Source organism: Meleagris gallopavo, chromosome 19 (assembly GCF_905368555.1).
Source record: "Meleagris gallopavo chromosome 19, MGAL_WU_HG_1.1, whole genome shotgun sequence".
NCBI classification, from domain to species: Eukaryota; Metazoa; Chordata; class Aves; order Galliformes; family Phasianidae; genus Meleagris; species Meleagris gallopavo.
This window is the reverse complement of record NC_139422.1, coordinates 4,713,678-4,727,958: the sequence shown is the minus strand read 5'-3', so window position 1 is coordinate 4,727,958 and position 14,281 is coordinate 4,713,678. Positions and strand designations below refer to the sequence as shown.

The 14,281-nt window shown below is 46.9% G+C and overlaps 2 protein-coding genes across 10 annotated transcripts in view; both read right to left on the bottom strand.

The window, feature by feature from the left end:
* Window positions 1-128: 128 nt before the first annotated feature.
* DPM2 (dolichyl-phosphate mannosyltransferase subunit 2, regulatory) lies at window positions 129-2,681 on the bottom strand. The gene is made up of 4 exons (XM_010720830.3): window positions 2,533-2,681; window positions 2,309-2,398; window positions 1,185-1,287; window positions 129-915 (listed from the first exon to the last, which is right to left on the bottom strand). The coding sequence occupies exons 1-4, from the start codon at window positions 2,533-2,535 to the stop codon at window positions 857-859; spliced, it is 255 nt and encodes an 84-aa protein (XP_010719132.1). The 5' UTR covers window positions 2,536-2,681; the 3' UTR covers window positions 129-856.
* A 159-nt stretch (window positions 2,682-2,840) lies between these two features.
* The window catches only part of EEIG1 (estrogen-induced osteoclastogenesis regulator 1), a 35,662-nt gene continuing 24,221 nt past the window's right edge, over window positions 2,841-14,281 (bottom strand). For 4 of the 9 annotated variants that reach the window (XM_085239612.1, XM_085239613.1, XM_085239609.1 and 1 more), the window contains exons 7-12: window positions 11,356-11,510; window positions 10,151-10,258; window positions 9,710-9,899; window positions 9,415-9,536; window positions 8,847-8,916; window positions 8,415-8,773 (exon numbers count right to left, since the gene is read on the bottom strand). In XM_085239612.1, the coding sequence (XP_085095738.1) occupies window positions 8,701-8,773; window positions 8,847-8,916; window positions 9,415-9,536; window positions 9,710-9,899; window positions 10,151-10,258; window positions 11,356-11,510 (718 nt within the window). In that variant the 3' untranslated portion in view covers window positions 8,415-8,700. Of the gene's footprint in view, window positions 8,003-8,414; window positions 8,917-9,414; window positions 9,537-9,709; window positions 9,900-10,150; window positions 10,259-11,355; window positions 11,511-14,281 lie in introns of those variants that run through there. The other 5 variants (XM_010720828.4, XM_010720829.4, XM_085239611.1 and 2 more) reach the window with 5 other exon arrangements.

Below are 14,281 nucleotides of genomic sequence, written 5' to 3'. Positions count from 1 at the left end.
CGCCTCAGCAGCCTGGGGGCCTGGTGCCTACTGCAGCCACCATGTGGGCTCACACCCACAGTGCAAGCAGCACAGCAGGGGAGAGGGCTGGAGCAGCACCTCTGCACTTGATGTGGGAGGAGAACAAAGACCTTAGAGACCTTTATTGAGGATAAATCCAGCTCACTACAGACACTGGGAGCTGCTGGCAGCCCAGGTCAGGGCTGGCCCAGTGCAGGCAGGAGCCCAGGCTGCAGCTGACAGCTGTGGTGAGAACTGCATTCAGGGGCAGTAGAGCCAAATGCTTCCTCTGCCACGCAGGGCACGCTGTGTGCTCAGGTGGGTGACTGTAGGAGGGAATGTGGGTGCAGCATGTGCTCTACAAGCACAGCTCACAGGGCCCTCTTCAGAAATATCAGAGCTCACAACACCATCATCAGCAATTCCAGTTAAAAAAAAAAAAATCCCAGAAGGAGTAAACTACTGTATGCAGCAAGAGCAGAGGGGAAAGATTACCCAGAGACTGAGCACCTAATGGGGGCCAGAACTGAACTCACACTCTGCAACTACAGCTGCTGGACCCTGACAGATTCCTGCACGTAGCCTCAGCTGGGGTGCAGATTTGTCCTAGCTGGAGCTCTGGTCCCTCTCCTGGTAAGTCCTGTAGGTCAGTTTTGCTTCCCTTTAGTCAGTAAGTTGTAAACTATGCAAGTCTGCATCTTTGGAGGAAGGAATGTGGGAGACAGAGCTGCCAGCTTGGTGCTGCTGCTGCTTCGAGAGCGCTCTGGAGGAGGTGGCTGCTTGGTGCTGCAGGCTGGCTCCTCCAAGCCTGGGTGCTGCAGGGTGGGGGCCTTCTCTCCATCCCTCAGTTGGGCCTTCAGTCTGATTTGCTGGCAGGTTTTCTGCTCTTCCACATCACAACCATTATAAAAACACCTACCATGAGAGAGAGAGAGAACAGACTCAATCCAAAAATATCAAAAGAAAAGCACCTTTAAAACACACAGTGAGTAATGGAACCTCAACAGAGCACAAGAAACTATTTTAATGCCCAGAGGAACAAACAGCTGAAGTTACACGTGTGTGCACACAAATGCTTGAGCCAAATTAAGCCACTGCAGGAACCATGAGCAGCACATTGCAAGTGTCTCTTCTCTCTTCCCAATTTAGAACCCTGTAATTAAAGCAACCAAAATAACACTCACCTATAAATAGCAGCAGCAGAAGCCCAGCCACCATGGGGATGATAACTGCATATTCCCTGGGCAAGAAGTACCGGTGGATGCTGTGGTCACTGTCAATGAAGGGCTGCAGAAACAGAGTGGGGCATTAGCAGGTGGTCACAACATGAGAGCAAGTCACCAACACGTGTGGCCCTAGGGTTTCAAAAGCAGATCGGAAACATGGGGCTCGAGGGGATTGCTAATAAAAGAGTGTCTGAACCTGCACGTGGTGAAGCCTCACACAGCAGCATCACAGCTGCAGAGAATGGCTGGAAAGTGGACTCCAGTGCTCAGATGGGTGATGAGGAGAGAGCGGCTCAGCCATGGCCCTGCAGTGCTGGGTTTATGGTGAGCTGTGTGGTGTTGGGCACACCAACCCCCAACCTTCTGCTTTCTTGAAGGGAAAGGCTGATGCTGCTCTCTCACACTGATCCTGTCATGGCTCCTTTGCTGAGAACAGCAGAAAACTTTGGATGCTAGAGTGCACTGCAATGATTCCTGCACTGTGTGAACACCTATCCCACAGCTGTGTGCACATCTAGGAGGGGAATCCAAGGTCCTCAGAAAGGAAACAGCCAGGAGCTCACTTGCAAGTCCAAGGCTGAGCTGGTAGCTGGAAAACTGGCAAGGAGACATTTCTATAAAGAACACCACTAATGACCCCAGCTGCTGCATCCGGAGGAGCAGTCACACTGCCAGACTGACACTTCTCCAGAGCTCGGTGTTACTGAGCCCTTCTCCTCCCTGCTGGGCTCCAGTCTAAGTGAGAAGCATTTCTATGACTCCATCTGTCACCTCCACCAGCACCATAACTCTGAAGATGTGCACAAGGCCCTATGAGCACCCAGGGTCCAGGTTTGGCTCGCCCTGACAACCCCCACCATCCCCAGGCAGTGAGGAGCACTGGGAGTGAAGCCAAGCTCACCGAGCCCGGGTCGGGCCAGCGCAGCTGGAGGTTGAGGGCTGTGCCACCAATGCCAGGAGGCTCTGCCCCAGCACTTCCCAGCAGGACGCCAGCACAGCGTGCTCCTTCAGCACCTCAACAAGATCTGGAGGCTTGACGTTACCAGGCCCTAAGAACCAGCGCGAGCCCCGCAGCCCCGTACCAGCACGATGATCCACAGCGTGTAGTACACGAAGAGAATGAGGCTGAAGGCTACCAGGCCGAACCCCACCGCTCGGTCCGTCGCTGTGGCCTGCAAAAGGAGAGAGATTCAGGGCTCCGCGGGAGCAGCGGGAGCGGCGCCGGCTGTCCTGCCCCGGGCTGGAAGGGAACCCGGCCCGAGAAGGGAAAGGAAGGGAAGAGAGTCCAGGCCCAGGCCCCACTCACCATGGCGACGGCCACCCCCAACCCTTCCGCCAGCCCTGTTCTTCCGGGAGCGGTTCGCCAATCAGCGCACAGAACTATGCCCACGTGATCTCCGGGATGGGAAGAGCGCCCAGCAGAGGGGGGCGGGCTGAGGAGCGCGAAGCATTGTGGGAAGCACGGCTCGCCCGGAGCACGATGGGAGCTGCAGTGCTCCACTGTAGAGAAAATGGCCAAATTCTGGGGGCCCTGCAGCTCTTAGACAATATTTCTGAACAAAAAAATACACTTAGAACAACAAAAAGACCACAACAAAACCAGAAGGCTCAGTGTGAAGTACCAAAAAAACAAACTTTATTTTCCCCCAAACCATAACAACATTTGACGTTATATTGATTTCCTCATATATTTGTTATTTCTCTACGTTAGGAACCAGATACAGAAAATACAAACACGATCTGTTGAATCAAAGACGGCACAGCATTCCGTTAGAAAATGAAACAAAAAAACTAGAGGAGCGAGATAGAAATGGTGAAAAATAGTCCTTCCCAGCCCCAACTTCCCAAGAATCATCATCAAAATAGAGCAGTGGAAGTAGCTTCTCTTTCTAAACGCACTTCTGCTTTAAGAAAAAAGTTAGAGATTTATCTTTAGATTTCAAAGTAAAAAAATGTTAAACTATCTCTTCAAGCAATTTTGGAAGTTTGCATAGAGCCGTTCCCTTTCCAAAAATATCAGCCATCTCTCTATAGAATCTGATATAAATCAAGTGCCTCATCCGAACATCGCCAAGCTCAACTGACTCTCATGAAAATAAAACAGGATCTCCCCTTCCCGTCCCTCCCCCCACAAAAATACGGGCTCTACTATTAATCCTTACAGTCGAGGCAAGCGAAAAGGCTCAGCCACACCTCCAGCTCAAAGCTTCATCCACCCTCGTTCCTTCCATCTCCCAGGTTTTCAGCGTGGAGGTGCGGTGGGCTGATGGATAATGCAGCGATTGGGAGGGGAAGGGGAGATCTGCATGCGTCCCCCAACAGCCAGGAAGTGGTTTTTCAGTACAAACACTTGCGACCAGGCAGTGTTTGCTGTAACCTGCCCCTGGGGACCAGCCTTGTCCACAGGGCTAAGTCACCAGGGCATTTACTCAGCTAAAGCCCAGGAGGGGTGCAGGTAGGGATGGGGGGGAGTTTGCAGCCCCCGGGTAAGGCAGCGAGCAGGAGAGTGAGGGGAGGGCAGGACGGCCCCTCACCAGGAGGGGTTTCTTTCACCGAGGTGCTTTAGCGTACCTGGAGTGAGGTTTTCCCAGAGGTTCACAACAGCATGTGCAGAGTCCAGCTGCACAGCCACCAGTTTTAAAAAGAAAATAGCAACAACAAAATAAATTAAAAAAAAAAAAACAAACAAACTCAACCCCTCCTATTGAGATTCAAATGAAAGACGTTTCTTCGGGTCTCAGCCCAGTTCAGAACCCTCTAAAAACTGAAGCAAACATTAAAAAAGGGCTTTAACTTTCTGCAGGGGGCAAAGAGATGTGGCAATACGGGGAGGGGAAAAAAACAGATCACAAACTTGCTGCCCATCACTTCACGGACAGCACGAATCCTCCTCCCTCCCCCCCCATTTAAAGTGCCAACCATTCCCCAAACAATCAAAAGAAACCCCAAAAAACAGAGGAGCAACATCCTTCTCCCCCTTTTTTTTCAACCACCATTTCCAAATGATTCTCATTTCCTTCACCAATTCACAACCAAGCCTATCCCTTTGGACATGTACTCAGTTCAAACCGGTTTTTAAAAGTTAGTTAAAAAAAAAACAAAACAAAAAAAACCCACGACACTGAATTTTCCAAGCCTTTACATGAGGCTTCCACCAAAGGTCCAGGAGCCAAGAGCAGAGCCCACACGTCTTGCCTGGCCCTCAGCCTGGAGCACAGAGCCAGCTCTGCTCACCAGGGCCAGGGACGCAGGGTGTTTGTTGCCAATAAGGCCCTTTTACTTGTCTAAGTCATCTCTGAATCCCCTGAGATGGAAAACAACGTGGGGAAGAAAGTCCTCTCTTGGCCCCCCAGGAATAAAATATCAATGAAACAATAATGCAATCAAAAAAAAAAAAAAAGAAAAAAAAGAAAGAAAGAAAAAAAAGAAAAAAAAAAAAAAAAAAAAAAAGAAAATACACCAGCCTGCTGGGTTTATAAAAAAAAATTATGAACTTCAAGACAAAAAAAAAAAAAAAACCCTAAAGAAAACTAGCCAGAGATTTGGGTCTGGAAACTGATTCACTTCTTAAATGTTCAAAATCCAACAAGGAACAGACGGCAGCAATGCCAACAAGGAGAAAGTGCGTGCAAGATGCAGCTTCCCAAGAGACCAGCACCTGGTGTGTCTGCTGCTGGCCAGGGGCGGAGCAACAGCCTCAGGTGGATCTGGAGAGAGAAGCAGGCTGCTCCTTCCTCCTTTGCATGGCTCCATCCTGAGCACTCCAGCCCCAGCTGTGCTGTATTAGGCTCAATGACAAGGGCTGCCTTCTTGTTCAAAATGAGGGGTGGGAGAGCTAAAAAGCTACATACAGACCAGGACCTGTGCGGTCAATAACAATGTAGAACAAGAAAGAAATACCCCATGAGACACAGTTATCCAAAATGCAAGCAGTGATGTGCCAAGCTGCTGGAAGAGAAGCCAGAGATGCTTCCAGGTTGGCCACAATTACATGATGGAGCAGGTTACAACTCTGCCAGCCTGGAAAGCTTTCTGTATGGCTCAGCTCTTTTTGCTTTGCTGGAAAGAGATCCCTTCTATGTCCCACAGTGGATTTCACAGCATGCCTAGCTGCTGGTGTCTCAGGGCAGCAGACTCTTGCCAATCGAAGCCCAGAAGAAAACGCTTGGTTCCCAATTGCTCTGACAGTAACTATCATTGTTTTCCACATGAATAGAAGCAAAGCAGGAGGACTGAGACAGGTTTGGCCTCTTTCCTGACTTATTTTTTTGCTTTTTTCAAGTTCTGGTTGCTGCTGTTGCAACTCTGGCAGTGTCCAAGACCTGATTTCCAGCAAGTGCCGTGTTGGGAGCAGCTGGACAGCCAGCTCCCACTGCTACCTGCAGGCTAGGCAAGAACACACGGTGCTGTTTGTATACTTCTGCCCTTGCACTGACCTGACCAGAGAGACAGGCGAGGCCCAGCTTTCTGGCAGAGCCCCAGGAAAGAAGAAAAGCAGTCAGCTCTCCCCTTCCTGCACACACGCAGAAGCCCTGGAACAGGGCACCTCTCACCCAGAGCAAGCAGGAAGCTCACCAGCCTGCAAGCGAGTGCCAAACCTACCAGTCTGAGATCACAGTTAAAACACCAGAAAGTGTGAAAGAGCTTTTGTTTCAGGCAGAATCAAAAGATCCAATATTACTTCCCTACATTAAACCAAACCTAAGTGTTTTCTATACCCCTTGCAACTGTAATCCAAATTTACTTCCCTTTGAAGGGAAAGGGGTGAAAAAGACCTATATCTTATGCATGGTCATTCCAAATACAGAAAGAAGCCTCTTGACTTAAGGAGAGAAACTATTAAAACACAGTAAGCAGCTGTACAGCTCTGCCTCACAGCCTAGCACCCTCCCCATACAGCCATCCTTAGCTAGCAGGGCGAAAAATATCAAGGCCCTTTCATTCCTCATCTCTCATTCTGCCAAATTCCCTTTCCAGTAGCTCATCTGCATGCATTCTGGCCACAGAGACCACTATTAATCCTTTTTTTTTTTTGTCCTTTTTATAAAGGCTTTATGATAAGAATTTGAACAACAATGTGATCAGTTACGAGTCTTTCCTCACCGAATGAAACAGTGTGTGCCTGTGAGAGTGTGCACGCACACGTGTGTCAGAGAAGGGCATGTTCTGACCATGCCAGGATGGTGCCTGTGCCATTACTCGAGGTGCACGTCTGCTGAGTGCTACTACAGTACACCGGCAAAAGAGGAAAGGATACTACACAGAAATAGCTTATAGGCCGCGAGTCGCCGTACAGGAAAGGCTGAAAGCACAGCCTGCTGACAGCCCACGGCTGCACAGATCCTCATCTGCAATTCAGCTGCCAGGAGAATCTATAAGTGAGAGCTGAAAGGGACTGACATCTCTGCTGCTCACATCGAGGAAAAGAGGCAGCTGAAGTGTCAAACAACTGCAGAAAAACCCGAAGAAGAGCAATTGAAAGATCAACCAGAAAAGCTTGAAACCTTGTCAGAAAAGTTGACTCTTCACAGAGTGGCTAAGAACAGCTGCTGTAGAGAGAACAGCAGAAAATATCCCATCTACCTCTGAAGGAGAAGGTAGCGGGTTTATCTTGCCCTACAAGCAGAGCTTCTCTCCAGCCCCAGAAAGAACCAGCTCAGGCATAGACTCCTACTGACAGATCAAGAAAGGACAACCAGCACCAATTACCTTACTGGCCCAAGCCAAGAGAGGCAATTGTTAACCACCAAACCAAAGAGACCACTGCAGAAAACCGCATCCCGCTCTGGCCCAGGGGATGGTCATCAGATAATGAGAATCTTTTCACAGTCCAAGAAGGGCAATTCCCTTCCTAAGCCAAAAAGGAGGCAGTGTATTCCAAGATCCAACAGTGATTATTTGCTGAATCAGTCCAGCAAATATGGATTATTCCCCTGGAACAGCAGAGACAAGCCTCCTCCAGGTAAAATCTGGAATCTCTAAAGTGCTCCTGCTAATGCTAATAGATGAACACTGCCCTTCCATGCCCAGCAGTGGAAGGGTGCAATACAGTTAGTGGTATAACAAGCACTAGCATTTTAACCATTTATCAACTCCCATCTGGATTGTGGTAATTTTCTGAAATGTACTTTTGGGAGATACTTCCTATGAGAAAAAGAATTTTGGGGTTTTAAGTGTAGGAAGGTGAAGTGTACACCACTGCATACCTTGTTCAATAAAACTGTTGCCTTGGAAGGTGATGCTCCCTTGCAGTCAATGGAAAAAAGCATCCTGCAAGTAACCATTTCACCGTGTCATCAACAAGCAGCTCTTGGTTTGGTTAGAATGGTTCCCCCCCAAGTGGTTTGAAGAGTTCACAGTGGCATAACCCAATGTTCTGGGGAGACAAGCTGAGAAATCCCCCGTTGCAAATGGATGGGTGTAGTGAGGGATGCAGAAGAGCAACATGCTCTAGGACTAAGGATAAGTCCAGCAGACACTTTGCGTCTGTTCGCAAACAGGGGGAGGGCAGGCACTGGAAAAATTGGGAAGTGAAGGAGGGTACTGCCAACACAGGGAAAGTGCATGATCTGGAGTGGTCTCGGAGTAGTTCTGCAGTGCAAACATATGGGTAGGGGCACGGAGAAATCCCTTCTGGAATGCTGCATGAAGAGAGGTAAAGGTTGGCATCCATGTGGCAGCGGATTGGGTAGGGGGCCTGTTTCCAGCAGCTCTACCCTGTTCTTCACATTTAGTGGGTTTCAATCACCACTGGCTCGTAAACTCCAGATGAGACCCTGAAGACGCAGAGGAGAAGATGAGAAAGCCAAGTTATTTTCCCATTACTAAATGCAAACAAGTTTGTATTCAGAGCTTTCCTCTCATGAACACTGTCCTCTAACCTCACACAAAATACTGACAATAACTAGTCAAACTGGTGAGAGGTCAACCCGCGTAACACAAAACAGACAGTTACATGCAAACTAACACTAGAGCTTGAAAGAGTTGGGTGAAACAAATCCTTTTAGAGGACAGAGGGAAAGGGCTTGGGTGGAGTATACTGTGCAAAGAACAAGCATTCCTGACTCTGCTCCCAATTTTGCCACCAACTTGACTCATCTTTGTGTTTGCCATTATTGGTTTTTGTACTACAAAAAATGCTACAAAACTTAAAACAAACAAACAAAAAAACTAGTCAATACACTGTAGTAAGGGCTATAGTGGCAAGACAAAGTTTTATTCTCCAGAAGTCTTTATTGAGAGCACAAGTCCACACCACAGATGGAGGTGTAGGGAAAAGGGAGTTACAGTTCTGCTGCAGTCCAGCAGGAGGCAAAACTGCCTGCGAGTGCAAGACCAAACAGGAACCAACCTTTACCATTGTGTCCTTCTACTCCTCACTTATTTCCGTTCTTGGATCTAAAAACTAGGATCAAATTCTCTCTCCGATTTTCCACTGAGAACTGCACTCATGCTCCAGTGCAGCTGCAGACTGTCACCACAGAGATCCCAGGGGTACGAATGTGGGAACAAAGCCACCATGTAGCACATGATGTTTAGAAATCCTTCTGTTGCAAAGGTGAAAGTTTTCTGCGTACCCAGAGCTAACTAATCTGTCTGCAGTCCTTTCAGGACACCTACCTGTTTCCCAGCTGAATACCACTCAGTGTAGTTGTTCCATCTCTGCTCACAAACAACCGCAGGTTGCTGTCTGCAGATAGAAAGGGAAGTAGGACATCAAAGTACAGAACTACTGATGGTTGCCTGGTTCTCCTCTCCCAGCTGCATTACAGAACGTTCAGCATAGGAACAAGTGCATTTCTCTGAATCCATATGCACACTATATGGTGTTCCTATAGCAATAGGACCCCTAAGAGTTCCTCCTGCTTTAAAAGAGAGCCTCATATACAGATCAAGCACAACATCAAGCTAAGAAGAAAGAGCAATTTTTCCCCTTCTCACCCTTATGTTTAAGTTACTGTTTTACCTTTGCTGTGGCCTGTAGAAGAACAATGGCAAGCACTGTTCCCAAATTGATGCACAGCTCTCAAATCCACAGTTTACTACCATAGAAACACCTAGCAACCACTGAAAGAAAATTTCTGTCAAAGGGGAGAGTCTGTGGCAGACCAAATCTGGCTATGTACAAGGTCGGCAGCTTTGCTAAGGAAACAGCCAAGATTTCCCCTCTTGAGATTCATGCTCTCACCTTCAGTATTGCTGACATCTGTGAAGTCCTGACTTTGCATTATCTTCTCCACTATGTCATCTGCATCGATCCTGGTGTCATCCACTCGTGTTGGGTGACTCTCCACTGAATCCTTTTTCCTCCTGGGGAAAGAAAATCAAGGGAAAAATCAGCCTTTAATGGTGGACATTTAAATACTTCTTTTAGGAACAATCCTTCTCCCAGGAGCTAATTCCAACCTAATGCTGCCTGAAGACCAGAGAGTAGATCCCATCTCAACTTCCCAAAGATGGGGCTCTGCACCACAGTTACCTACCGGGAGGGTCTGTCCAGCAGAAGAGCTGGTCTGGGGGGGCGAGGTGGCTTCTCTAGTTTGTGTTCCCGCTCTCCCTCAGGGCACTCCACTGTCATACTCAGCCCCCCAGATGCACTGCTGCTGGTGGAGGTGTTCCGGCGATGGGTCAAGTCAGACATACTAGAAGAACGGGAGTGCTCCGTGCTGTAACCTGCAAATACAGCCTGATTATAAACCACACCTTCCCTCTTTCCTGAAAGCAGAGTTAACACGCAAGGCAGGTTCTGCTCTTGTATACTGAGGTTTATACGTACATCTATGAACTCATCTGCAGATACTGACCAGGAAGCTCTGATATTACAGAGCTGGGTAAGAGAGAAGGCTGCAAGTCACTCTCACAAGAGCTTGCTGAAAGAAAAAGATGGGGCCAGTGATGGCACAACCATGTGGATCAATATTTACCAGAGATCTTGGACTGCTGGCTGGCATAGCTGGAGTTCCGTGAGTGCCCTGAGTGGAAGACTTCCTCTGGGCTGGACAGATTCTGATCTGGCTCTTCAGGGACACCTGCTGAGAAACAAGGCACTCCAGTTACACCACAACCACATCAGTACACTGCCCGCAGCCTTAGACTAGATGTTGATCCTGGGCCACTAGATTAAGGAAAGTGAAAGTCTGTTAGTAGAAGCTTGTTGTACAGGCTAGCAAAGAGCTTACATGCACTTCGGAACTAGAGATGACAGCAACAGTTTCCTCTGTTAAGTTCATCATTAATTCTAGTACCCAGTGCCTGAATTAACCTTGGCCTTGAAGGACCTAGAAGGACAGTGTCCAGAGGTTAATGACTTTAAGTACAGATAGCTAACAGCATGAAGGCATCAAATAGCCACCATCAGTGAAGTATTACAATTTCCGTTTGGGCGCTTCTCCTGTTATGGCTTTTGTTCTGCTATTATTTGTGAGCCCATACCATTTAAATGGTATCTGAGCTTGATACAGAAACTTCAGGATAACCTCTATTTTTTCGCCCTTGCCCCAGCTTGCCTCTCTTGCAACAAGTTTATCTGAAAGTGTGCAAGTGTAACATGCTGGCAAGCTTTTTAAGAACAGCACCTGGGCACTGTGCTGTCACTGAGGTTATGTGACCAGAGCTCTATTTTTGTGCAGTGTCTGCCTGCGCTTTTAGAGTACACTGGGAAGAAAAAAGGCAACAGGAAAACGCAGTGTCCTTGAAAATGGGCTCATACAGAAGCCAAAGAACTCTGCATCAGCAGCTGGATCAAGGCCATCAGATCTCAAACCAACCTCTAAAACCTTCAAAGCTTTTCTAGAAGAATAGCTGAGTGGAGAACAATGATGAGTGTCATTGAACACAATGGAAGGCAGAGATGAACGTGATACATTAATTATTAATTCCTCAGGAAAAAGAACAGACTGCTTTATCTCCACTACCAGAGGTATGGATGTGGCAAAGATTCATGCTGCTTCTCCTCAGACCCACTTACTGAGTTTTGTTTTTCCTGAATTTCTTAAATGAGTTGAGAGCAATGAAAATGGGTTTGAGAAATCATGAAATATTGAAGAACTTCCCCGCTTGCAATTGCTGGGAAAAAGAAGAGAAAGCATCCAAGTACAACTGAGCATGGCTCCAGGATGGGCATTCCTACCCGAGCTGAGAATGGTTGCTCTTGGCTTGGTCTGACGCAGAGAACCAATTGTGGCTGAACTGCTGTTGCTGCTTGTGGTTCCCTCACCCTTGCAGGTAAGCTGCAGGGTAGAGTCCTGCCCTGGTATGGTGATGGATTTGGCAGTGGAAGGTGGCCTGTAATCAGAAGAGAAGAGTTACAAGCCGTGAGGCAGGGCCTGGGGTTCATCCCATCACTGGGGAGACTCACTGAGCCAAGAGGATCCCCCCAGCCTGCCCCCATCCTCACAAGGAAGGAGGGAAGCTGGCAGCCTCTCTGCCCAGCAGCACAGTGTAACATTCACTGCTCCCCACCCTCTCTCCCCCCCCCTTGCCATATACAATATTTAGGTCTTCCCCATCTCATAATGCATCTGGACTGCAGATGCAGCATTTTACAAACTGCTGATTACAAGGAAAAGCAAGTTTTTGATGTAAATTAAGGCAAAAACGGAGCACTCAATCATTTATGCAGGACAACCTCACTGTCCTCCAGGAAACTATCCAGAGCTGCCCTTTTCCCCCAGCACATGTTCCAGCAGCCAGTCAGCCTCACAAACAGGAACCAGTTTGCTTTTGTCCAGCTCTAAATTCCAGCACCCTTCTGTTACATCTTTGTAGCACAGGTCAGAAAGAAGCCTTCCATCCCCCATCCCCCTATGAGAGCACTTTTACAATGCTTAAATAACCTTTCCATTTTTTAATCTGATGATTTTCAGCGAAACTAAAGTATTTTTACAGCTGTCAAAATTATTTTTCTGGTTATTTTGCGTGCTCCCAACATCCCTTTGTAAATGCTGGCTCCAGGATAGAACTGCAAGTGCCTGGAGCCCCCTCCCTTCCTCCAGAAGTGTTTTTGAGTAGAAGCCATGGCATGTGCAGCACGGCAAGGTTAATATTCCTGTTGGAGTCCTAACTTCCTTATAGCCTGAAGTCTGAACTGCAACCAATGGATTACAGTACGCTTGTTAAGCAAGGAGTGAGAAAGAAAAACTTCTATTTGTCTTGCTTGGAACTCTGAGGCCAGTGAGGGTAGGTGCTACATGAGAGGATCTTTCCAGTGTTTTGGGAGAAAATACTGAAGACATTTCTTACGGCAGCCAGAGAGCTATCAAGGTTCCAGGAAACCCACAGCATGCCTTCCCCAGGGGAAAGCAAACTAACAAAAAAATAATAGACAAACAGAAAACAAACAATAACCACCAAAAAGCCTCCTTCCTAATTGCATTATCAGTGATTTACATGCAGCCAGGTACTTCAGGGACTCTGTTTCACAGGTTAACAAAGCCCTTACTGCCTTAATCAAGCAAGCTGTTCCTGCAGCAGCTGCCAGGTCAGGCAAGCAGCCCGCACTCCCCTCTGTGTGACACCCAGGAGAAGCTCTGCCTCTGCTGCAGAAAGCAAGAGCTCAGCGAGCACGTTCAGGAGTCATTTCCCAGCACAGTTTAATTCTTGCCTAATCCTCTAATGAGTGTCATTTCTCAAAAGCTCTCCCGATCAAGGACTATTCTACATGCAAAGCTTCCATTTTTAGACATTTGCACATCATCACCATATAAAGAAAAGAAATAGGATGACTGCAAAAATCCTTTAAGAAAGTAAGGAGGTTTGACTTTCAGACTGACCCTACTCCTATTAAATTGATATTTATATTCCATTTGGTATAATTTTCAGGCAAAGTGGTGGGGGCTTGCTTCCAGAGTGGAAAAGCAGCAGGTATTTTTGTCAAATGTTATTGTCAGACATTATTTCAATTTATCATTGAAACTAATCCTGATAACCTGGACTCAAAACATCTGTCACTTAAACCAAAAATGGTTTAAGATACTCAAATTTTCCTCCTGAAGTTTTTTTTTTTTCCCCAGAATGAGCTGGTACTGCATTTATGGGTTGAAGATGTCTCTGCTACACTGTGGAAAGGTATTAACAAAATAAAAATTACATCAAGAGGTACGTGGCACTTTATAACCATGCAAGCTAATGCATGCACTTCAAGCCAGCTCCTAAAATTAGACCTTATAGCCCGGAATATTACTGCTACAAGAGATGACCTTAAGGTAAAGCCTTCTCTCTCTGGAGTCAACACAAAACAACTCAACTAGCATACAGCAGTCCTGTGTGTGCAGTCACATACCTTACAGCACACTACTGCAGAGCCTTGCTACCTTATCCTGCAGTATAAAGGCACATGGTACTGCTATAGCTGTTAACTGATGCTCCAACAATTTTTAAAGCAAACAACTGCATCACAGTTTCATTGTATTTCTTCTTTCTTATCACAATGGACTTTAAAAAAAAAAAAAAAAAGCATGGTGACAATTTCTCTTCTAATCAATACAAATTATGAACGTAGGCCCCTATAGAAGAGCAGAGAAACTGAGATGTTTCAGCTTCGCAGTATTTTTGTTGCTGTTTCAACTCAACATCTTTATCTTGCATGGTATGCACTAAAATATGTTCATTCCCAAGACTGTTTTCTTCACTGACCTTTTTTTTTTCCCCAGAGGTCACCAAAACCATCCCCAGAGCTATGAGAAACTCCATCTTTCGTGCACAGCACCACATTTGTTAAAACTCATTAGTTTCTAAAACTTAACCAACATTAAGAAAAAGAAAATGCTATGTGCAAACAAGCCTGTATCTTTCCCAGGGAAAAAAAGGGGAAGAAAGCCCTAAACAAGGCAATCCCCAGTCCAAGGGATCCAGAAATTCAGTTTGAGTTTTAAAGGCTCAAAAACACTTTTTGAAATACTGTTTGAAAAAACACTTCATCCTCATATCATCTCATGGAGCAGCAGTGAAAACTGACTCACACACACACACACACACACACACACACACACACACACAGCTTTTGCAGGTCACCCCTGGCATCTCCCAACACTCACAGATGTTACCACAGGCTTTGA